General features: G+C 40.5%; 1 protein-coding gene across 4 annotated transcripts in view; it reads right to left on the reverse strand.

Moving 5' to 3' along the window:
- Positions 1–25,645, reverse strand: part of CELF2 (CUGBP Elav-like family member 2) — a 548,030-nt gene that overhangs the window by 304,177 nt on the left and 218,208 nt on the right. For all 4 annotated transcript variants that reach the window (XM_058804601.1, XM_058804598.1, XM_058804596.1 and 1 more), the window contains one exon: positions 1,334–1,369. Coding sequence is in view for 3 of the 4 variants with exons in the window: in XM_058804598.1 (XP_058660581.1) it covers positions 1,334–1,369 (36 nt within the window). In the remaining variant the exon portion in view is untranslated. The remainder of the gene's footprint in view (positions 1–1,333; positions 1,370–25,645) is intronic.

The raw sequence follows: 25,645 nt of genomic DNA on the forward strand, positions 1-25,645 counted from the left end.
TTGAAGTGGAATTCATTTCTGCAGTGTAAGGATGTTTCCAGTATATTAGTCCTGTAATACCTCACCAAGTGCAGTGAAACTGGATTTTTTTGTCCCTTGTTTTGGTATGTGTGTGTGTATGAAGAAATGCTATTATTTTGCAAGGAAGATGAACAAAATTTTTGATATCTGGTAGGCCTGATCAATGGTCAGCTCTTCAAACACATGGCAAAATTTCATGAGAATATTTTTTTACACAACCACGGAGGCCAAGTGACAGTAAGCCATAAAAAGATATGCATCTATTAAATGAACAAATCATATAAATTGCATAAATTGGTAAACACAGAACAAAGGGTTACATTACACAGGGAAAACTCACCATATGTAGTGAAAATATACTTTTTTACAGCTTTTCAATATAAAAAAAGTCAACGAATATACACCACACACCCTCCAAAGAAAGGCGGATATTTTTTTTCTGCCTTAGAATCAGAAGCATCTTGCACATATTATCATGCCTAAAGAAAACTGTCCTTCCTGTTGAAATATTCCTTTTACATTATATGTTGTTTGAACTACAACACTGCTTTAATCAGAGGATAGCAAAAGCCCCCAAAAGCATAACCCCACTAAAACCCCTTGCACCTCAGAGGGCAAAACCAGTGGCAGAAGGTACAAGAGGATTGAGAGCATCTTTTTTTAACTCACCAGGCATCGCTGACAGATTACCATATCAGATTTTTTTGTTTCCCTTCTCTCCACCCTTTTCTCTATCTGCATGATTACAGAATTTTATTGCATTCTCTAACAATATGTAGACAGGTCTCTCTTCAAAAATCTCTACAGCAGCCTGGGAGTCTTGTCTACTTCTATTATTTTATGAAAAGATTTCTCAGCATAGAAGAATTTGGTCTAAGCTGCTTTCCTCCTTTCCAAATGAAAACGCCTTAAGATAACAGCTTTTTTTTTTTTCCCTCCTACCTCCAAGTTCCCCTCCTCTCATCCCTCAGGTGAGATGTAAAGCAAAAGCCAAACCACCTGCCATGGGTATAATTGCACAGCTGGAAGGAAGCCACAGCTGGGATTTTTCTCATCGGGTGCACAACTGTGCTGAGCCTCAAAGCAACTTCAACCCGTTGCTTTAAGCTGTGTGGGCTTGGCTGCGCCAGTATTTCAGTGTCATTTGTCTGCCTGTGGCATGCAGGGAGCGTTCTCCTCCCTGCACCCCCAGTTCTCAGTATCCCAGCAGTTTTCCCCAGGAAAAGGATCATGTTCTGCCTCCAAAGGTCGCGCTTCTTTCAGCACCTTCCAGACATTGACACACAGATGCGGTTTAGAGCAACTCGCTTACCTTGGTAACGTTCCAGATAACTCTGTGGCAGTCTCTCTGAAAGACACAAAGGGAGGAAAACTTAGTTTGTGTTTTAAACAGCTATAACATTTTTAAGATGCCTTTGTAGTGCTTGTGTTTTATAGGAGTGCAGACACACATCCACGGCTCCGTGCGCGAGCGCGTCACTGGCGGATGCGGTGCCCCCCTGATCGCACACAAAAGAATGTGAAAAAGCAGACGATGGAGTGTGAGCTAAGGATCTATCAGAATCGAGTTCTCCGTGGTACAATTACTCATTTTTTTTAGGCATAAAATTATCACTATTTGAAATGCCAGCACTGCATGATCTTACATAGACAAAACGTAGAACTCGGCCAATTTTCCAGTGGAAAATGTTCCCTTTTATTTCAGTGCCACAGTAAAAGCAAGGCATTAGACAGTTCTACAAGCAGGTTATGCACTGAGAAAATATCATGTTAATGTTAAATCTTCTTATGCTGGTCCTAAACAACAGCTATTTTCCAAATATGTGACTTTTTGTCCAATTTACTTGTCTGAAACCCTTTTGTGGGTGTGCAATTTGTTTGAGGGAAGCTGAGCGCGAGAGAGTGAAAGTGGGCTAATGTAGTGGTGTGTCACATTAAATTACAATTAAATGCATTACCTTTACCTATGTACACAGGCCTTAAAATACATCCCAGATTTGTCACCACTGCATGCCCTTGTTTCCCTCCCCAGCAAATTTGCCTAGACCTTATCCAAGAATCAGGTAAACAGCTGGATAGCTCCATTTCTCATTTCTCTCCCATACATAGGACCTTAAGAAACAGCAAGAAGGCTTAAGAGGCTTCATTGTCTTTGACTTGACCAGATGCCCATCTCATTCCAGAGTCTTCTTGTCCAGTTATAAAATTTAAATCAAATATACAAATTTTCTGCACGAAAGGTAACTGGTTAGTTCATACCCTGTTTTCTTCAGCTGAGATAGAAACTGCAAAATTTCACAGCTGTAGATGGAACTTAGGGTATGGAACAATTCTCAACATAATATTTTATTATTTACAGCAGAGAAAATCCTTCCATCCACTTTTACAGTTGGAGGGGAATCTTTTTTTGTAAGGGGAGGTGGGAGTAATTAAGATAGGTCCCAAAATCTTCCTTGCCTAAACAATTTTCAAAACTATAGACCTAATGATCTCTTTGTAGTGAAACAGCCCTATGTATTTTTGTTACAAGAGTATGAACCTTATATATACAGATTGAACCCCAAAGGCTAATTTATTTATTAATCCAAAGGAAAAAAAATAAAGAAATAAAATTTTGAAGACTCTTCTAGAGTTTCCCCATGTTCTAAAGTCACTTTTCTTGATAGGGCAACTACAGAGTTAGTATATTAAAACCATAATAATTCAAAGCTCATCTTCAGTAGATCTTTCTAGATTTTTCTAGTGCTTTTTGGCACTACATGAACTGTGAGTTGCTATAAGGGTCTAATTTTTTTAAATTACAATTTTTTAATTACAATTTTTTTAAATGTATTGGACATCCCACAGTGATACCAGGCTTTTTCCTTAATGGTTGCACTGACAGTTGCAGCCTCCATTACAGTGTCAGAGGAAGTGAAATGGTCCCTCTAAACGTGCACAGCTTTGCATTTTCAGAGCCTCTGTCTCCAAGCTGTGCAGTTTACTGGGCACAGAAGGTTGCCTTAAACCTCCCAGTGCTTTGCTTCAAAAGGCACAGATCAGAACTGTGCTCAGCGGTTGCAAAGAAGATTAAGGAAGAAATAAAAAATGGCTCACACCCTTTTCTTGCATGCACCATTCAGCAACAGTCCAGCAGATATTTAATCCCCCTCAGAAAAAAACAGTTCCCACCCCAGCTAAGGCAGACAGGTACATGTTTAGCAGGGGAATGTGATGAACAAAGCCCATGATATAAATGACATCAAAGGTGAGAGCCAGGAGAAAGAGCAAGTGAATGCAAAGAGATAAGAAAAAAAAATTAGAGTAGAGCAATACAGACTCCATTTCTATGGAGTTATTTGATACAGCTGTACATTTTAGATATTTTATTTTTATTAAACTCCTGGTATCACACCATCTTATTTTCCAAGCCCTACTCATAACTTATATACTTCAAAGAATTATAATGATATTTTTTGTAACCTATCAAAGAACCAAATCACTAAATTTGGTTCCAACAGTCAGGACATTTCTCCCTTCCACTGTTAATCCCAGACATCATCTCTTTTCATTGAAATGCTTTAGTTTTTGAAGGAGAGAACCTGGATCTGGATATCTCTTTGTTTCTTCTTCTAAAGGGGCTCCGAAGCCTTTAGCTACCCATTACTGTTCCAATAACAGAATGGCACAAACCTGATTGCTGTAGGGTATGGCAGCACATTTTATAAAATAGCAGTTGCTCATCCAGCTTAAAGAGGCAACCAGGCACATCATGGGTGGGTGGTGCAGGAAGCATCAAGAAGCAGAATCATTTAGGTTTAAAAGAGGATGTTAAACTGCAACCACGCTCTCAGTTTCTGAGCAGAGCAGTGAGTGATTGGTGCATCTAAATTTCTAAAGATTTTCATTCTTGTTAAATAACTCTCTCTACAAGGGATGTTAGCATTGTGGAAACAATTATTAAATAGTCGATGCAGCGGGAAAAAAATCTGAATGTGATCAGAATGTTAAACAAAGACACTGCAGGTATTTAATATGCATTTTTAATGTAATTAATTTTGTTGCAAATTTCACATTTGGTCAGATCAAATTCCATTTTTGGGCAAAAATATGTAAGGTGAGGGTTTTTGAAATACAGATCCAACTCAAATAAAACTCAAAGTCACAAGTAAAAGTCTGATTAGGTCCTAACTATCCAAAGATTTCACTGCTTCTCATCAACTCAGTAAACACTTCTACCATAAAAACAAATTAAGCCCACATTAGACTATGAAACTAAAAATATTATTTCCCAGAAAACAAACACAATTATCCCCACCATGCCATAGAAAATAAATGATACATGCACTGCTGAAGATGGTTAATGTCCATGGTAAGTGCTCCTATAAATATCAGGAATTGAAACACCACTCTATAAATATATTTCATGGGAGTTTAAAAAAGAAAATCTTTTGGAGCAAATTACTCATCAAGAAAACCCTTAAAGTTTGTTTAGAGATAATAGATACTCATTCTGTAGTCATTCAAGAAACTGAAACTAGACTTGCACAGCCAATTTTCAGACCCCTAGTACTCCCCAATGACACACACAATAAATATAACTCACAATTTACTGTATCTATAGGAAGCAAAGAAATCTTGGATGAAAACAAGAAGATAATACTCAAAGGGAGAATAAATGTAAGACCATGTATTTTCACATCCTGCCAGAGATATGAAAGGATGACCTTGAAAAAGAGTGAGGATGGAAACTTGAATGCTTTGTCAGAGCTGCCCTGAATTCCACTGAAATCGGCTCCAATGCAAATGGGATGAGCTGATGCTCAACAGTGCTAAGGCAAGGAGAGGACCTGGCTGAAAACCCTGGAAAAGCTGTGATGAGGAAGGTGGCATTATGGAAGAGCAGGGCAGCATTACCGGGAAGGCCATTTACTATTTCTAATAATTTAGGTTCAGCTGCAAAGGATAAATTTGGGACAACATGATCTGTACGCATGGAAGATGTTGAAACCAGGACAGTTGGATGGGAGGTCTGCACCCTAAAATATTGCACCCTCCCATGGGGTCTTGCAAAGAAGCAAAGTTACAAATTGCTTCTGAGACCTGTGAGGAGCTTTGTCCCACTGCAGGAGCTCTGCACTCTCGGGAGGAACATGCAGCTCTTCTCACAGCCCAGAGAGCCAGTGTGGGTGAACCAGGCACCACACACGCATTTTGTCATTTCTCTCTGCAGGCTGAGAAATCCTGCCCGTAGGATTGGAGTAGGATGTATACCAAAGCAGAAAAGTATAAATATTTTAGTCAAAACCTTACAGTGATGTGGAAGTGGGAAGATCTGCATAAAGATCAGCAAACAGACTTTACTGCCTAATAGTTCTGTTTAAAAAGAGTTGTTCAGAAAAACTCTTCATAATATCTGGAAAGTATTGTGTTTATATTAAATGTTTTGTTCACTGAGAAATCATATGGTGCTCTACTCTCTGAGGCTGACTGGCAGCTGTTGTTACCCACCTACATGCAGGAATTGGCACAAAACAGCTCTGAAGTTTGAAACTGCAACATTTTGCAGTTTGCCCAAAGAAGCTGTGGCTGCCCCATCCCTGGAAGTGATGACAAGGTCAGACTGGATGGGCCTTGGAGCAACCTGGTCTAATGGAAGGTGTCCTTACCCATGGCAGGAGGCTTGGAATGAGATGATCTTTTAGGTCCCTTCCAACCCAAACCATTTGATTATTTGTGCTGTGTTTCTGCAGCCATGTAAACTGAGGCACAAGAGACAGGGCAGGTTTTAAAGGGCAGCTGAGGTCATCTGGGCTAAATGCACTCCAGTAACCTGAGCAAGTGCTGAGTTCAAACCATACAAGTCAAGACTACACTTTGAAATCTTCTTTTAGTTCTGCAGGATCATGACCCTTAGTGATTCGGAAGCTTTAGGTCTCCACCGAGAACAACTTTTGCTCTGCAAAGGAAAGCATATGGATTCTAGCTAAGCAATCTGTCAGGGTGCTGGGGAAGATGCAAAAAAAGGCAGCAACACTTTCCTGCAATGGTGTTACCGTTCTTCCTTTCCCCATCTCACACATTGGGGAGAGGATAAAGCCCGCCTACGGCACACAAGGCACATGAGGATAAGGGCGAAGCTGGAGAAGGGATCTGCATGGTGTGCTAACACAAATGCAGCTCAAATGCAAGCAGAAAGTCCTCAGGATGCAGAATAGTTTGGAAAGAGAGGTGCCGTAGCCCTGAGGTCTTGGTTTTAGGCATCAGAACCAGCACTCAACATTTCAAGGAGGGTTAAAAGGTCCTGTCCTCTCCAGGACAGGTGAACATGGCCCCTTGGATTCCCTGGGATGTACAGGAGTAGTAACTCCCATTACTTGTGCTCATTTTCCTTAAAGCACAAAAAACTCAAATAGGTTAAACTAGTATTTCTGATTTGGGTGAAACATTCAACCCTTCACTAAACAGAGTCCTACCACTGACACAAGCATTGATCTTACTGGATGGGATATATTTGTAAACAGAAAAAGGCACATGTTAAAGAAAAATGATGTATTTTGGATGATCCCTTGAAAAGTTACAGTTTTTTTCCCCAGGAATATCCACTGGGCATAACTGGATAATGCCAGGAGTGCTGATGTATATAACACATTGCAATACTGTAGATAACTAGGAAATTCTTCCTTGAAATATTTTCAAATATTTCATAACCATAAGTTGCTCTTTGCTTTACCCCAGGGGAAAATCGGACTTGCCAGAACAAACAACTCACCTGATGCTTTTGATCACTTTTTCCTGGCTCTGCCTGTTCACTGACACTGCACCACTGACTGAGCAACACAAGAAAATTGAGGTGGAGAAGGCTCCAAAGTTTGTTGTTGAACAACACCCCTCAACCAGACCACCAATAAAGCTTTTTTAATTGTAGGGTCCACAATTTCAGACATATTCTCTGCTCCTAGACATGCATCAGCAATGGGAAAAAAGACAGCCACTAATCGTCAGTATAAAGAAGAGCTAAAGAAAAGTTTACAAAGGGATAAGAAGGATTTTCCACTCAAAGCAGGGGAGAACAGCTGAAGAGGAACTTTAAATTAGCTTTAAAAGAAGGTTGTATCAGGAGGAATATAATTACCTTCTTGGAGTTTCACCAAGACTTGGGAGTCAATGCCTCTACTCTTGCAGAATGGTGCAGTGGGATTTTTAATGACCACAAATGGTCAGGACATTGATTTTACATTCCAGGTGAAAAATGGCACCTCCAAAGACACATTGTTGTCTCTGCTCTTCCTAAAATCACATTGGGGACTGAATCTGCCTTGACTTGGAAGAATTAATAGTGTGTATTGAAATACCATTGTAAGACACAAGATATTTCACTGGTCTTAAATTGGATAGTTTCTCAGATTTGTTAGTGTGCAGCAATGTTAACTGGCTACATTTGGATAAAATAGAGGGTTTAAATTCTGGATTCAGTTTTGCTATGATTAATTTAATAGGTTTCAGAGAAGACTTTTTTTCTGTATCACATGCCCTTTACATATCTTTTTTGGTAGCATTGTTCCCTATGTCAACTAAACATCAAAATGGTCAAAAGCAATTTAATCTTTTAAAACCCTTAAACTATTAAAAACTATTAAGATTTGAAATTGATACTTCTGTAAGTATTTAATCTTTCACACGGTAAGCAGCAAATAAATACAATGCCATGTTATATCTTCACACTGAGCTTAGCTACCTAACAAGGATCACACATTTGCAGCAGAAATTCTGCATAAACAGTCTCTGAATGTGCTATTTAAGTATAAGCTAAATACTCTTTTTTTAGGAAGTGATGTGACAAGTTCATATGTAAAAATTTATTTCTATGCAATGTGACATTCTGCAAGATTAGCTGACTGAGATAAAGGACATGAACAAACATGCTTGTTGTTTTCTCCCATGATTATTTTTAAAAGCCGCATTTTTCAGTATTCTAAATTTGTTACTTCTGATTTTTTTTTATTCCTCCTTAGGTATGAGGAAAGAAATCTCTATGTAGTCAGTGATAACCACCTGCCATGAAAACTGTCCAAGTCCAGTGTACATCCTGTGTACAAATAATACCCCAAATTAAACCTGCCCTCATCATTGTGACTACTTTATATTTTTTAACAAAGTTTTAATTTACCCTTCACCCCATAAGACAGCAATATTATATCTTACAAGTCAAAGCATAATTCAGGCCAAATTCTCACTGCTTTCAGTTTAACTACCACTCCCAGGTAAGATTTTGGCCCCTTGTCTAACTACCCACCAAGGACATCACATGAAACCTCTCTCATACATCTTTTGCTCTGCTATTAATGAGCAAGATAGAAATTAATTAAGTGGGAGAGACATAGCAGTGTCCATTTGAGAGACTGGTAATGGGGGCACGGATGGGATGCAATTCAGCCAGGGTCATGAGGGAGAAATGCCAGGGCATGGAGAGGAAATGGAGATCCCATTCTGGCGCTTTGCTCCAAGGTCAGAGCCTGCCTTTGTGGATGTGGCTGTTGCTATGTGTTTTCTCAGGCAAGTGGAGCATTTTGAAAGTTAAGAAAGCTTGGAAATGAAGAAAGAAAGCACTGTGGGTAGAGGATTTGTCTCTCCAGGACACAGCAAGCAGCAGGAAGAGCATGGCGAGAATCCACCATGGTACCAACTCCAACACCCTCACCCTGTTAGTACAGGAAGGGAAAGAAGTGATGCACAGGCAACTGCCTCAGGGAGCTCAGCAGGAGGAACATACCCTCTGTCTCTCTCCAAAATGCGAAGAAAGATCATCCAAAACAGAGCAGATGTTCCTCCCCATATGCTCATTGAACCTGCTGTAATCTCTCAGGGTAGAAAATCTTACACGTTTGGTATTTGCCTGACCTGTAGCTCGTGCTACCCTGCCACTGGTGCAGTGTTACTTTGCCACCATCCCTTCTCACTGTGCCAGGGAAAGGAGAGGAATCACACCCAAAGTCTCAGCAGGAACTTTGGGTCAATCTTGTACAAATATAGAACCGCAGGAGAATTCTGGGCCATGTGCTAATTGTACAGAAGAATTATGGAGCCATAAAATGGTTTGGGCTGGAAGATCATCCCTTGGGCAGAGAACCTTTTACTATACCAGGCTGCTCAAAGCCCCATTTAACCTGGCCTTGGACACTTCCAGGGATGGGGCAGCTAAAGTTTCTCTGGGCAGCCTGTGCCCGGGCCCCACCACCCTCATAGGGAAGAATTTCTTCCTAATATCTGATATAAATCTACCCTCTTCAGTTTAAATCTGCTAACTCTTCTGTCACAGCACTCCCCAATGAAGAGTCCCTCCTTCTCTTTCTTGTAGATCCTTTCTGGTACTGGAAGGTGCTTTGGGCAGCAGGGAGTCCTCTCTTCTCCAGGCTGAGCAACCCCAGAAGTCATACATGCACAAGGTTGCATGAGATATATGCAAAAAGACATGGAAATTGTTCAAGTTCTATAGCCTAGATTCATTCCTTCATTTCTGACATGTGGTAGAGGGATTCAGTAAGTTTCTTCAGATATTTAAGACTTTGCCATACTTATGTAGGGTGAGAGGCCCAGTTATGTGTACAATTCACACAAATGTCTTTATGATGAGACATTGGTTGGGTCAAATGTTGATGTCTTCAGTGATGAATGCCAAAAAGAAAAAGCCACCCTAACAACGGTTTTCTGTTAAATGCCCATACCTCAGTCTTCTTGCCCATATTTCCCTCACAAATATCACAATGTCAACAGTTCAAAACTTTGGTGTTCCCTGATGTCAGATGTTTTCACTAATGTACACAAACTTCAAGCCACTCAAAAAGTTTGGAGGCTTTATTTAAACTTATTTCAGAGAAGTAACTTGATTCTCTGCCAAGAAATGCCAAGCTTGGAAATGACATCTCATCCTGGTCTCAAAATACTTTACTGGAGCTAAACAACTTGGATACTTCAGCTATTATATATTCAAATAGTTACTCATTTTCTTGGCCAGTGCAGGGTGGGCTGAGATGGGCATTTGGGGATCTCTGAAGTTTTGTGACTTCTAGAACAAAGTGAGATGCTAAGCATAGGTACCTTGGAAGAACCAGTATAAGTTAGGAGAGGGATGGTCTTGTTTGTCCAGTTCAGTATGCAAAAATATAGGACTGGCATTGGCAACTACCAGGGGAAAAAAACACAAACAAAGCCAAACAGATTTAAAAAAACACCACAATCAATAAAAACCTCCCCAAAAACAACAACCCCACTGAAATCCCACAAATCTCTTTTCATGCACCTGCTGAAATGTTTAGTTCCTTTTTGTAGTTGTTAATCAAGGGTAAATTTACTTCTTAGCTCCTTTTTGTCCTGAGAACTCCTCCTTGTAATATAAAATACAATGGTGCCAGGTTGAAACATGGGATGAAATAGGAAAAATGTAGAAAGGACTCTGAACAGGCCTGCCAGCCAGGAGTCTGTGTCCCATTAGCTGCAGTTCAAAACAGTCCTCATACTATTTCCATAAATACTGTGGTATCTTCTGGAGTATCTCAGCACAAACTGCAACAGATGTTGGATGCTATTATTTCTTCATTCCTGCTCATTTGTTGTTCATCTGTTATTTTTTGCCACTTTTTTTTCCCTCTTGCCACCTGTCCTCCCACAAATCAGAAATGTTAAAAACAACACAGTGAACTTTTGTTCTTATTGGTGCATCTACCACTGCCCAAAATTAATGGGAGAGAAAAAGAAGAGAGATTAAGATCTAACTCCCTGTTTTATTTCTGACCTTAAAAGGATGGGTAGAGTTTATTTTTGACAACCCTAACCAGAGAGAGTAAATCTGCTGAGTTGCCCACCTCAGGAAATGGAAACACACAAGTGCCATTGTTCTTTAACAAGTTCTAAATAATATTACTGAACAATATAGCAATGGTGTTGTGAAATTACAATATAAAGTGTTTTAAAGTGTGAGTTACCCATGATATAAATCTACAAGCAAGCCCTTTTCTCCCCAGACACATCCAAACCCAAAGATGTTAAGATAGTTCTTTAATGGCAAAAACTATTACACTGCAATATGTAGCAGGTTCATCTATTAATCATCAGACCATTTATGTTCTGTAATTCTACCACAGTTAAATAACATGGACTACTAAGTACCTGAATCGGCTATTAGCAACCATTCCTGCTCATTAAAACTCACTTATTTAGACTTTAGCAATGGTAAATGTAACCAGCCCTGGAGGAGTGTCACAGTGCTTGGAAATGGCACATTAAGCTTCATTTACCCAGCTACACTCCAAGGCAGAGGGGGAAGGGAAAAATACAGTGACGGTCCATAACAAAGCTCAGAAGCTTTTTGAAGCTGCATTAAGAAAATGACAAATCTTACAAAGAGAGCCATAAAGATTCCTCAAGTACAACAGTTAGGCAAGGAGCTATTTATCACGGTTTGTTGAAAAGACTCCTACGTTTGATACTATTGGACTGTGAGAGATGATTATTAAATGTAATTACAGAAATAGCACAGAAATAATAGTTTATTGCAGAGCATAAGCAACACTGTATTAACAAAGAGGAGTGGGGAACACGTTCAGCATTTGCAATGGTATCATTAGCTTTTCTGGGAACACATACACAAATGTATACACATTTGATTCCATGTTGGCTTCTACTAACCAGAATTATCCTTCAAGAATTTCTGATCTGGGTCAATGAATCCGTCTATCTCTGGAGTGAGGAAACAGGAGCCAAAGTGGATTTCTATTTGGGTGTCAGCTTTTATTCCTTTCCTACTTAACACAGATTTATTAAAAAACAATCACAGCCTGCTGTCAGGAAATACTGCTTGCATTTGCTTATTAGCAGCCCCGTAATAGATACATTTTTGCTGCAGTGCTGCCATTTGAAGTGAATGATTTATTTAGAACATGCCAGTTATCACGAGATTCTCCACGCAGTAAAACAACAAGTTTTGATTTCTTATTGCTACCTGCAGGAATGAGTTTAATTTCTATTACACTAACACCTCAGCATGTTTGCTTGTGTACCCAGCCATCAATTTACCTTTTCTTTTTGCTGTGAAGTGATTCCACCCAATTTCTTTTCACTCTTGAATATATCTGCCACTCACTTCTTGCACATTATTGTCCATCTTGGTGAAGCCCCTTTTATTAAAACCATACAGTTCTTTCAGAAAGCTGATTTGGGGTAGGTATCCACACTTTTCCCAAATTACAAAGATAAACAAACTTAGAAGCACAGCTTCTTACAGCTGGGACTGTGGTTTGTGCCAGCAAGCAGGGCAAAAAAACCAACCCTATCTCAGCAGTTCAAAAGCTCCTTTCTGGCCCACCAAGTTTTAGGCTAAATTAACTCTGCTACTGGCCCAAGACTGAAATATTTTGCAAAACTCCGTTTTGGAAAGAAGGCATTCAGTGACAGATGGGCTTTATTTATTTTTGGGTAAAAGGAACAGCTTAACACAGGTTGGGAACATGGGAGAGCATCCTGGCACATCAAGACAAAGGCTGAAAGCACCTGACGTACTAAGGAGATGCAGAAACGATCATCACAAGACCATGCACACGTTCATTGATAACATGGTGCACACTGACCCCTGCTCCTTCAGCAAGGATCTGTTTTGGAGCAGGAAATTCAGCCAGTAGTTTTGAAGCTCAGCAGCTTCCTTTAAGCATCTGTACTCCCTCTTTAGTTCGCTGTGTAATGACAGCTTAATGTTTTACTGGGAGGCTGCACTCAAAGGCAGGAGCTGCGTGCACTCAGCTGAAAGAGAGAGGTGAGGCTGTAAATCAGGTGCAAGAGAAGAAATCAGAGTCTACCTTTAGGCATTCCCATTTCTGGGTTTTGTTCAAAGCAGCATTTTCACATTTTCTAAAGGCTCATGGGTTACATTTTCAAGGGGTTTGAACCTAAAAAAACTTGTGGATAGATTGTTATCAAAGATTTCCAACCATGCTGCAGAATCTTTGGGAGCTCGGTATTGCTTATATTGAAATGCTTAAAAAAAAAAAAAAATCCCTCTAACCATCTCTCTGCATCAGGAGATGGTATTTGGGAAAGTCTCCCCTGGTCCTACACATCACTGGTGTAAAAGAAAACAAGTTTTCCTTTTGAAGGTTTTTGATTCCTTTGTAACAGACAAATCATTGCTGCAGCACTTTCCAGCTGACAATTATCTTGCCACAATAGCCGTAAAAAATAAAATAAAATCAACATGGATGGAATTTGAAGTAGAAGACCTAAATTATACTTAACTATATTCATAAAACTGCACCTCTGCTCAAAGTTGCTCTGCACACTGCACATATGCCAGGATCTCTTAATCTGCTGCTGATGTGCTGCATATTGCAGTCGTGTGCAATTACAGTTAGCTATAATTAAGAACAATTACTACTTTTATTTCTCCACTTGTTCTTTAAAAAGCACAGTTGTAATAAAACTTCCCCCCCCCCTTTTTTTTAAAGGTGAATATAATTATGCATCCCTATAACATCTCAAATAATTAGTTTCTTCTGGAACAATTTTCATTCTAACTGTCAGATCTGCCATCTATAGTCAATAGAACACATTGTAAAAAAATTCTATTATTAACCTTTTTTCACCCCATAAATCTGCAAAAGAATTTGAAGAAATTGAGGAATTCATTGCTTAAACATTGAAAGACCAAATGCAACTAACTCCCCTTCCCCAGCAATACTTTCTTAATCATGCTGAAACATTATTATTATTATTATTATTATTGTGCTAGCTAACTATAATAATAATAAATTAAAGCTGGATATAAAAGGTATTTGGCACCTCTCTATATTTTATAGGCTACTTTCCAGCCCTATTCTCATAAAAGAATCTCTCTACTGTATCTTTGTTTAGAATCTTCCCGTGATTACTAACCATGCAGACTGCAGGGAAAAGTAATTAAGTTTAATAGAAGCCACCCTCATTTTTGAAGCTGCCCTCAATTTGAGCCATAGAAGGAGAGTAATTAAATTTAATGCGTGCCACAGCTTTTAAATGAAGATATGGCATGTAAAATTCTCTCACTCTATAACGCGTCTTTTCCGAACACTGCAAAATAAGTGTTGTGATGCAAAGATAGCAAACTACAACCACCAAGTGATGTTGAGCTTTCTTTTTCTACTGGCCATCTCTTCCAAAGGGAGAGGAACAGCTTATTATTATTTGTGTAGATTAAGAACAATGTGATCTAAATCGCAGGAATTGGGAAGCCTGCAGTGGTTTACCCATCCTTTGCCCACATTATCTGCTTTGATTAACTTTAGATGAAACTTGCAGCAGGGCCCACCTTTTACATGTTTTTAACAGATGTAACAGGTTTTCAACTACAGCACAGACCATTGTTTAACAAGATCCTCCACCAAACTAGCTGCAGTAGAAGCAGGAGCTAATGGCATTAATTTCCAGACACAGCCACAGATCTCCCGTGTAAGACTTCAGTCTTAAGTCACCAGAAGAAAAGAAAATTAAATTAGATAAGGCTCAGTTATTTTCCCAAAAATTGTCATACTACTTTCACATAAAAATTCAAATTGCAAACCAGGACTGGTGAAAATATTTCACCCTTGCAAAGAGGAATTTACTGAATGAGGAGCTCTGAGACTGAAAGAGAGTCATTTCCCTTCCCCAGCACTGCAGGTTCCCTCTATATGTATAAACAAATGCTTCTTTGCAGAGAATCACAGAAGTTTCATCAGCTGATTTAATACAAGCAGAGAATTTAAAGGCTTGAATTACTGTGCAAAAGGGAATATAGATGCCTGACAGTCTTTGTTCAGAAGGTTAGACCAAGAAACTAAATTTATAATTGTTCACAAAAGAACTCCCAAACTTCTTCCATGCAGCCTCCTCTCCTGAACACATATTAGTGCCTATTACTGGGCTTGAACAAAACTTCTGTGCTGAAAATGAGACCAGACTTGGAAAGGCAAAACCTGAGATAGATTTTCAAAGGCCTTTGGCTGGAAAGGCTCCCCCAGAAATCAAGGGAGTGGAAAGAAATGAGAAAGAAAAAGTAGGGGAAGTAAAAGAAGATGGAATAAATTAATAGATTCTCTGTTTCAGTTTTAAAACCCACCACAAATCTGCCGTGTACTTTCTCAAGAGAGGGGCTGAATGAAAAGAATGAAGAAATGAATCTGGCATTCATTTCTTTACCAGATTATCAAAAGTGAACTCGCATCATAGTAAACAAGAGGCAACTATGGTTTCATGCCTGTCTCCCTGACAAAACCCATGATCCTCTATCCATTAATCCACAGACTGTTCAATAGGCAGAGCCACACTTCAAATCTTGAAGTTACTGCTAATATAAATTGCAAGCAATTTGAGAAAAAGAGACTGAATTTGTAGCTATTTTTAAAGTTTGAAAGAAATAAGATATCTGTTTATCCATATCATGACTTAAAAAAAAAAAAGTTGGATTCTTTTGGTTTTAATGTAACAAAATAGTGACAAAATTGCTGTTTAAATTCTAATTTTTACTCATTTATATATTAAAGTGATCCTACCAGATGCTGGAACTAAAGCAATATGATTTTGCTATATTTATATCTAAGCTGCAAAACATTTCAACATTTACAAAGAGAAGAAAGTTCTCTGCTAATGCCAGGAGAAGAATAAACTCAAATGCCATTGCACATGATGGCTCTTAATAGCTGGCACGGGGAGAGGAGAAATGTCTCTATAACAACAGTGTTAAGGAAATGTGTGGCAAATATCACACTACAACAAGAAAATTTTAAAAAAGGGCTTGTGGAGAGTGTTAACATGAGGACATAACATCCACATGCTCTCAGATGCTCAGGATGGATGCAGACCAAGGCCAGCAGAGGTCTATTTCCTCCTCTCCCCTAATCTGAAATGCCTCTTCCCATCCAAACCACCTGCTGTTCATGCCTTCTGCTTTCCTCACACATTTCCCAATCAATACTTAGGCCCTTCTGCTGCTGGCTACCAAAAAGACAACTCCCACTCTGCTCTAATATGCCCTCAGGAGCTTCGGCAGAAATGTGGGTTGTGGACTGGCTGGCCAGGAGATCAGGGAGAAAAAAAATTAAACCAAACACAAAATCAAATCTTCAGGAGCCTCTCTCCTCAATTCCCACCCACAGTGAATGCTGGGCTAAAACACAGCCCCCATCCCTCATCTCATCCTCTCTTTGAAGGCTCTGGGTCTCGTGGGGTCCTGCTGCAATTGGCAAGTGCTCCAAATGTTGGTGGGATGCAGCTCAGCCTGTGATGCCAGAGCAGCAAGGCTACCCCAGGGCACCAGCATGCGCCGCTCAACTGGTTAAAAATTGAAACAGAGCAAACGGGAAATTTTCTGACAAATGCTCGGAGATTATGGAGCACACATTACAGCTGTAACCACCCACAGTTCCCTCCTACAGAACAGAAACACTGACAGCAAAAGCCATTCACTGCAGAAGCTGAAAAATAACAAAAAAAAATGCAGCAGTGAGGATGAAATTGAAGCCTGTAGGTATTTTCTGCAAGAACTTCTGCAAAGAAAGAGGGGAAGTTTGCAAGACACAACAGAAGGGAAAGCATAGTCTTGGTTTGCAAGTTCACAAGATGTGCCAGGACTGGTGTGCAGACCTGCACTAGTTATGGTGTTCATTACCCATTTCTTACTCGAGAAGGAAATTATATTCCTGTAATTTATATAAAATTATGTACTGTAAAGTGGTGCAATAGTGGGCGGGAAGGGAAGGACAGCCTCTTCTTTTTGTTATTTTTAATAACTAAACTAGACAAAACCTCAGATAACCTTAGTTAAAAAATTTTCCAGGTCTCTGAGGACAATGGAGCAAAGAGCAGGGATTCAATGTGGCATTCAGCAGGGAGAAGGGCTCAGCCTTCTGAAATGCTCTTGAAAAAGAAAAATGTAAAAGATAAAATAAAAGCAAAAGTGTACGCTTTCCACCATGGAACTAATTTTTTGTGTTCACTACTTGCAGCGATCATTCAGCTCTATGGATCAAAAAAATCCTACTGCTACCAATGTGCGTGGTCAATCAGCAGGATATTCTGTTTCAAATATGAGATCTGAAGTTGTTTCTTTGATTCCTTTTCAAAAGTGCGACATAATTTCCCCCTTCTCCCAGTGCCAATCATGTTCAGGTAAATGTTACAGCTTCTGTAAGTGCAAATTAAAGACAATTATAACCTGGCTAACCTACTCCATCATTAAAATTCCTGGCACAACTCATTTGCCCGTGGAGTGGAGATTTGCTGCTATGATATTCACTTGAGTAGGGAAATGCTCATCTTTAGATGCTGTGGACATGCTGATTGCTGTGATCAAAGAAGGCAAAAATGGAAGTGCTTATTTGCCCCCGTAGGAAGGAGCACTGCAGTGTAAGTGCAAGAATTTATTGTCACCTTAGCCACTAATGCTATTTGAGGGAACAGCTTCCACCTGTTCCAAAAACAGCATCACAACGCATGTGTGTTTAGGAAAATTAAAGATTTCTCTTTCTGGTACCAAGTCCTTGCATGGCCACACCAGCTGCAGGGAAAAATAGGACCAGTGAGTTAAGGGTCTTAATAGAAACACCTTAGGGATATTGCACTTCCAACTGAAATTAGGGGCTCCTTATGTATAAGATCCAACTTAAGTCATTGCACCTCCGTGGCAGGTGGAAATTGGGTGCAACTCTCAGAGCTTTAAACAAATCAATGCCAAAGAGAAAAGTACTGAGAAACAGGAAAAATAACAATCAGCACAAGTCCTTTAAAAGCAATCTCGAATGCAGAGAACAGAAGCCTCCAGCCCAACCCTCCTGTCCACAGCAGACAGCTGAACAACAGCTTATTTCCAGATGGGGAGTCTGTATTAGTGAGAACTCCCTACAGTTGCTTTGTATTGTATATAAATTATAGCCTCTTTGTTCCAGAAGCAACTCTTTTTGTTGCATTTACAGACAGCACAGAGCACACCTACGGCTTTGAGGTGATGCTGTAAGTGTTTCAATAGGAAGGAAAACAACCCCAGAACCAAACAAGGAATTTTCAATAGAAGCAAAACTTTTCTTATTGAAGTATTACCCAATTTGAAATCTTTACTTGTTTAGGTTTAAAATTTTATAATAGGCACAAAAGGACAGGGACATTTTTCCCCAGCTCAATTTTTCAAGAGGAAGGGAATCAGAGCAGTTCTGCCATCCTGCTGAGAGGTGCAAAGCTTTCTTAGATATTACTAGTTTATGAAGCCATAGGCAAAGCTCCTCATATAAAAAGGGTGTGGGAGGTGTGGAGTGCACTGGCCTATTTGAGCAAGGGGACATGTCAGATGAATGAGTTGCAGCCACCTGAAATCCTTAATAAAGCCCTGGTATCCAAGGGCTGGCTGCTTTCACTTATGTTTGTGGGGCCAGATTGCCATCAGTGAAATTCGAGCCGGAAGACAAATCCCACAAACAAAACCCCCTCTCCTTTTCCATTGAAACATGACCTTTTCATTTCACAAAATGTGTGTCAGCTTAAATCTTGTCAGCACGACCCCAATCTGTCCTCTCCCCCGGTTCTGTGGAGCTCTTTGCAGAAGCCATTGCCACCCCAGGCTACGATCTCGTCACATCTCATCAGTGAAACAGGGCCAGGTCCTTCCAGGACTGCAGGAGACACCTCTGAGGGAAGCCCAGGAAGCTCTTGCTGGTGACTCTCACACGTAACATGCCTTGAATTAACACCAAATCCACGCCCCACAGCAGCATGGAGGCCACAAGGCTTCTAAACCTTGAGTTTTAAATGGGGAGGACTAGAAATTAGAATCACTCTTATAAACTTCAGAGACATATCTCCATATGCACAACGGTGACAGTTACATTATCATCTGTCAGCTATTGAAGTTCTCCCCTTATACTCTGATGTTATCAACATACACGAGATTTTGCTCATCTTTTTTAATAAAAAAGGAAAAAAAAACAAAATCAAACCTACAAAATCTCCCAGAGCCCAGCAAGTGGACTGTTCTTGTTTTTTCCCTTCCACTGCTGAGGTTTACCTCCATACTTCCACATCTTTTCCTGACAGAAGTCTCAGTGGTCCTTCCTTGTTTTACTGCAATAATGTGCCTTTTAAATTTTCTTCTATTTTTGGAGCTTTGTTAGCCTGGTTTACTCCCAGTACTCAGTTCACAGACACCTCCTCTTTCTTTTTCACTCGCCTTTTACATCATGTTTCTCTTCCCCAGCTTGCTTTATTCTGGCAATTCTGAGCTGTCTTCATACACTTGCCTCCAGAAATACAGTTTCCTATTTCACCTCCTCTACCATCAATCAATAAAATTCAAACACAAGTATTTCATCTACTTCACAAAACTTTTTCAGTACATCAGGGCTGCTTCATAAAGCCCAGTTTTCCCCCAAACCATGTTGGCATATAAATAACAAGCTAGTGCAAAAAGTATATTTTAATACATATGCACAATATTATACAATGCATATATAATATATATTATGCACAATATTCAGCTGTAACAAATTGGTGCTTCAATTACTTCTTACTTCATGTCTGTGTGCCACAGATTGCTCAGACAGATCTTTTGACATAGACTGCACGCTCCTTTCTATTCAGCAAGTGACAAACACACAATATCCCAAAGATAAGGCCAAGTATGAAGTTGGTACACAAGGAACAGGCAGTAATTTTATGTTTGACTCTTTTATAAGGACTCAGCACACATATTAGCTATGCTGTTAATGGTTTTAATCTTTCTGTGCTGTTTATCTAAAAGGTTCCCCCATCAGTGACTTAGGGTGGAAGAAAAAAAGATTAAACTAACAGAGCTTGATCCTTCAAAAAAGAACTTTCACCAGAAAAAAGAAAAGCATTGGAAAAAGATCAGTTTTCAAAGTGAGACATGGAAATCATAAATTCCTGTACTCTGTTTTAAAGTGTTTTTTACACCAACAAAAGCCCAGATCTGTCTTGTTGAGCTGTATAAAGCAAGCCAGCACATGTGAATTGTAGCTTTTTTAGCTATCACTAAATAAGCTCTACATGTTAGGTTTCTAATCACAGGCTTTCCACTGCTTTCTTTGGTTATTATGTGAGATGCATTCACAGGGATCTCAAAGAACAGTTGGAGCACTGCCGATACAGTGCGTGTGTTCTCTGAAATTTCATTATGTGTAGATTAACACCTCCAAACAGGCACCATCCCACACAATGGCAGCCACAAGTGGAGAACAACAACAAAAAAAAGCAAAGCCATAGACTTCAGACTAAAATATTTCTTTGGCTTAGGTTTGTTTTTCGAGTTGAGTTTACATACATGAAGAATTAATACCTTTACACTTAGTTTTTTAACAAGTTGCATATCTTTCTTTTTCCTGTTATTTTCCTGAAAACAAAGATTTTTATCCAGTGATTAGGAACTGAAGAAATAAACAAAAGCAGATCATGCCTTCACCAGCCTCCTGTGTTTTCATTAGGAAAAAAAAAACTCACTGAGAACTTCACAAAACTTCTACTCTGCCAGGCACTTGCAAGAGCTGAGAAATAACTTGTCCAATCACAATATTAGCATTCACAGGAAGCTCCAGAAATTACATATACACACAGAAGGTTATTTAACTGCACGTTCTTTCATTTCCCCTGGATGAAATCTCTACCACACTACAAAGAGATGTAATTAATTGGCACTGCAAACACACACAGACACACACAGGCAGCACCAGCCTGCCTGACCTGCTCCTGCGCTCAACCACTTTAGGCACACAGACCATTTAAGTGGGGGCATTTCCTTGCCCTCCCCATCTCCCCAGTCCATCCAGAAATAATAAGTGACTCTGAATTTAGTTTTCCAGCTGCATTTTGTGTTCAAGGTAGCATTGCTCCAGCTAACACTCATTTTATATTGTAGAATTGCTGATGTTGGAAAAGAACATTAAGATTATTAAGTCCAGCCATTAGCACATCACTGCCAAGCCCACCACTAATCCATGTCCCCAAGTGCCGCATGTCTTTTAAATCCCTCCAGGGATGGTGACTCCACCACTGCCCTGGGCAGCCTGTTCCAGTGCTTGACAACCCTTTCAGTGAAGAAATTGAAACTAAACCTGCCCTGGTGCAAGTTAAGGCCCTTTTCCCTTGTTCTATCCCTTGGGAGAGCAAACCAACCCTCACCTGGCTGCACCTCCTGTCAGGCACTGCTAGAGAGGGATTCAGTCACCCCTTGAGCCTCTTCCTCTCCAGGCTGAGCTCCCTCAGCTGCTCCCCATAGAAGTCATGTTCCAGACCCTTCCCCACTCCATTCCCTGCTCTGGACATGCTCCAGCCCTTCAATGTCTTTCTTACAGAGAGGGGCCCAAAACTTAACCCAGAATTTGAGGTGTGGCTCACCAATACGGGAGGACAATGTTACTATTAAAGACTGAGGCAAAGAAGGCATTAAATACCTCAATCTTGCCCTCATCCTTCATCACTATATTTTCCCCTGCATCCAGTAAAGGATGGAGAGTCTCCTCAGCCCTTTTATTGTTGCTGATGTATTTATAGAAACATTTTTATTGTCTATTACGGCAGTGGCCAGATTAATTTCCAACTGAGTTTTGGCCCTTCTGATTTTTCTCCCTGTGTAACCTCTCAACAACATTTTCCTCCTCCTGCATTGCTTGTCTCTTCTTCCAAAGGTCACAAACTCTCCTTTTTTTAATCTCTGAGTTCCAGGTAAAGGTCTCTGTTCAGCCAGGCTGGTCTTCCCCCAGCTTGTCTGTTGATCTGTAGGTGTTGTCACTATATTGCAAGAGTTCTATTGTCTTTACATTGCAAGGGTTCCATATTGATAGAGTTTTGCACCTCCTTGATGTTTCTTATAGGCAGCTCCTCCAGCTACTGACTCTTCCTTGTCCTCACAGCAGCCAACTAACTGCAGTTCCTACCAATCCACTCTTTTATAACACTCTTCTTATTGGCTACAGGTGTGGCCTGTTAAAGTCAGGCCTGCTCCTAATCTTTAATAATTAACCCAGCTGCAATTCTTTAGGGGATAAGATTATTTTCTATACCACCCTTATTTACTTATATTCTATCCCCCTACATATAGGGACATCCTGTTCCTGTGCTTTTAGGATTTCCTCCTTGAGGAATGTCCAGCCTTCCTGGTCAACTTTGCTCCTCAAGGCTGCCTTCTCCAAGGGACTCTGTCAGCCATTAGCCTAAACAGGCCAAAGCCTGCCCTCCAGAGCAGTTCTGCTGACCCCTTTCCTTACTCCAAGAATCCAAAACTATCATTTTGTGATCACTGTGACCAGGACAGCCTCAGACCATCACATCGCCCACCAGTCATTCTCTGTTCTCAAACAACAGAGAGGTGTTTGAGAGGGGCACCTTTCCTCACCAGCTGTGTCAGAAAGTTCTTCCACACACCCCAGGGACCTCCTAGACTGCTTCCTCTCTGCTGTACTTTATTTCTGGTGTACATCTGGGTAAGCTGCAGTCTCACATGAGAACATGGACTAGCAATTGTGAGACTTTTCCCAGCTTCTTATTAAATACTTTGTCTCTCTCTCCATCCTGGTTGGGTGGCCTAGAACAGAAACCCACAAGGATGTCTGCCTAATGGACTTTTCCCCTGATTCTTACCCATAAACACTCAACGCTGTCATGACCAAGATCCAGACAATCAAAACACCCCCTAACCTACCCCACCACCTCTCCTTGCCTGTCCTTTCTGAACACTTTATTGCCATGCATTGCAGCACTCGAGTTGTGTCATCGCAGCGCATTTCTGTGATGGCAATTATGTCATTCCTGTGGCTCCCTGCCTTCCAGCTCCTCCTGTGTGCTGCCCATGCTGCAGGCATTGGTGTAGATGCTGTTGCTTTGGGCTGATCCCAGAGGAAATCGGATCCCATCACCTTTGTGGACAGAAACCCCAACTGATCTGTGACCATTCTCAGGCACTTCCATGGTTTCTACATGGTTTATTCCATGGTTAATACATCAGTTGTGTTTTTGCTACCACCTGGATTTCCATCCCCTTAGAAGGCAGAACAGAGAACCTCACTAACACACTGTCCCTCAAGCATTAATGTGTTACCCCCAGCTTTTTGTGAGTTTGATTTTATCCCCTTCCCTTGTCAAATCTGTTTTAAGCTTTATTTAGTGAGCCTTGCTGACTCCTGTGCAAAGTTCCTCTCCCTGCTGGGAGACAGGTGTAACCACACTGTTTCCATCAGCCTTGTGTAACACAAACAGATCCATGATCAAAACCTCCAAATTCTGCCAGAAACACGAGGCTCAGAGCCAGGTATTGATATGCTGGCTCTTCCTCTTTCTTCCCTCATCATTCCCTGTGAGTGCAAGGATATGGGAGAGCACCTCTTGTGCTCCTAGTTTCTTACCCATTTATTCCAAGGCCCTGAAGTCTCTTTCAACCACCCTCAAACTTCTCAATTTTAATTTTTTGTTGCCTACATGAAAAATCAGTATTGAATTTTAATCACATCCTGGCTTGTACCAGACCCCAGCCAGAATAGGGAATTGTTCACTCTCCTGTGCTTGGACCCTGTAGGGTGCTCAGACAAAGAATTATGGCATATCTGCTTCTATGAGCCAGCTAGACACAAAAGTGGGAGAAAGACAAGGAATTTGGTGAGTGGCAGAACCAAAGGGGCCTTGTTATCCTTTGATTTATGTGTCAAAGTTGCCCTCCCATGCAAATTTTTGAATACCTAATAAAGGTTGATATCCTGACTTTACCTTGTAGAGGCCACTTTTTCTCCTCTGCAGTGCCTGTTATCTTCAGGAAATGGCAGAAATTAAATATATCTGAGACCTCTGTGCCTGTCAAATTTGGTTAAACTGTATTAACAAGTGTAAAAAGCCACAGAGACAAGAGATGGAAAAATAGGGGCTGACAGACAATTCAACTATATAATCCCTGCATCTGCAGGGATAGAAGGTGGAGAAAATAAGAAAAGGAAGGTAAAGGAAAAAAAATATAAGAGGAGCAGTAAACTAAAACCTGGCAAACCTGGCTCCCACAACATGTAAGGAATAACCACACAACAGATTTTTCCTGTGATCAGTCATTTACGTGCAAACCTTTCACTGCAACATCAAAGGATGCAGAGTATCTTGCACTAAATGAGGGCAATAAAACCACCCCAAATATGAGAAGAAGGGCCAAAACCAAGCAAAGCCAGATCTCAAATACCACAGGAAAACCCCAAAATCTTCTCTGACGGACAGCTGACAATCAATCATCATGCTATCAATGCTTTGGGCAGACTGTGGTGAATATATCATCAAATAAGAAAAATTTAAAGCAGTTACCACAGGTTAAGGGTGAACTCTGCACACCCAACATGGCCCAGCAATTTTTCCTGGGGAGCCCTGAACCACAGTGGCTACCAGAACTCCATGCATGTGCTTGATTTCTCTTTGCTTGTGCTACAAGATTTCACCTCTGATCTGGCAAAGCTCTTAAGCATGTGTTTAACTTTAGGTGCTCAGCAACTGCAAGTGAAGGGGAAAAAAATAAAAATGCTTTTGCACTTAAGAGCTCGTGATTTGTTAATCTTGCTGCTGCCTCTGGGCCTTTGTGGAGAGAAAAAAATCTGAAAGGAAAAGAAGCCCACCAATTTTAATTCTGAGCTTCTCTATGAATATAAAGTTGGTCGCTTTGAATTCTGTCATAAACTGTTACATTTAAGTGTATAAAATTGTACACCAGGCGATCAGGCCTCTTTATTCCCTCCCCTTGCTGTGGATGTGAGCAGAGCATCCAGCCTGTGCACAGAGCTTCTGTGTGAAACCTCCCACCAGCAGCAAGGCTCCAGCACCAGTTTTTGATCACAGTGCATCAGCAGGATGGCTAAAAATCTTTGCTGATGCTATAGAATAAAAGAAAAAAAAAGAGAAAAAAAAAATCCCAGTGTTTGAAATCCAGGCCTGATCAAAAAAGCTGCCAGAATTCACCCCAATTTCAGAAGGATTTGCTGAACAGGAGGCTCGAGCCTTGGCTGGGCCAAGAGACACCATCTGCCTCCCAGCAGCACTTGCTGAAAGGCTGTGGGAGTTCTGCCTCCAAAAGTGACAACGTGATGTGGCCCATTGTCCTCCACAAAGAGAGCGCCTACACTCTTAATGGATGTCATTTCAGGCAGGCATTTTGGGTAAAAGAGAGAAGGAAAAAAAAAAAATTAAAAATACAGCTAAGTGAATTTGGTAGCTGAGGGTTTGATGTGCATTCATTAGTCATCAGCATTCCCAGGGATAAAAGATGATCCTGATTAATCTGCAGGAATTTTGACCTACCCCCACATGAGCCTTGCATTACTGTCTCTTATTTCTGCTTCATCTTAGTGGGTACTGTGCTCTCCCCCATTCACTGAGAGAGGAGAAAGGTCCATTCAGGTACATTAGTAGAGACAGAGATTTAAGATGTGCAGCTATATCATCCTGCTGCAAACTTTAAAAATAGTCTACAAATACTTCACCTGTCTGGAAAATTTCCAGACAATGTTTTTTGTAATTCATTATTTCCAAGTAAATCTCTCAGAAAGAGAAGGTTGACCCCTAAAAACATATGTTGTGCTGGTACAAATGCATATTCTGTTCTCCTATTAGATCGATTTCTAAGTCA

Source organism: Ammospiza caudacuta, chromosome 5 (genome assembly GCF_027887145.1).
Source record: "Ammospiza caudacuta isolate bAmmCau1 chromosome 5, bAmmCau1.pri, whole genome shotgun sequence".
NCBI lineage: Eukaryota > Metazoa > Chordata > Aves > Passeriformes > Passerellidae > Ammospiza > Ammospiza caudacuta.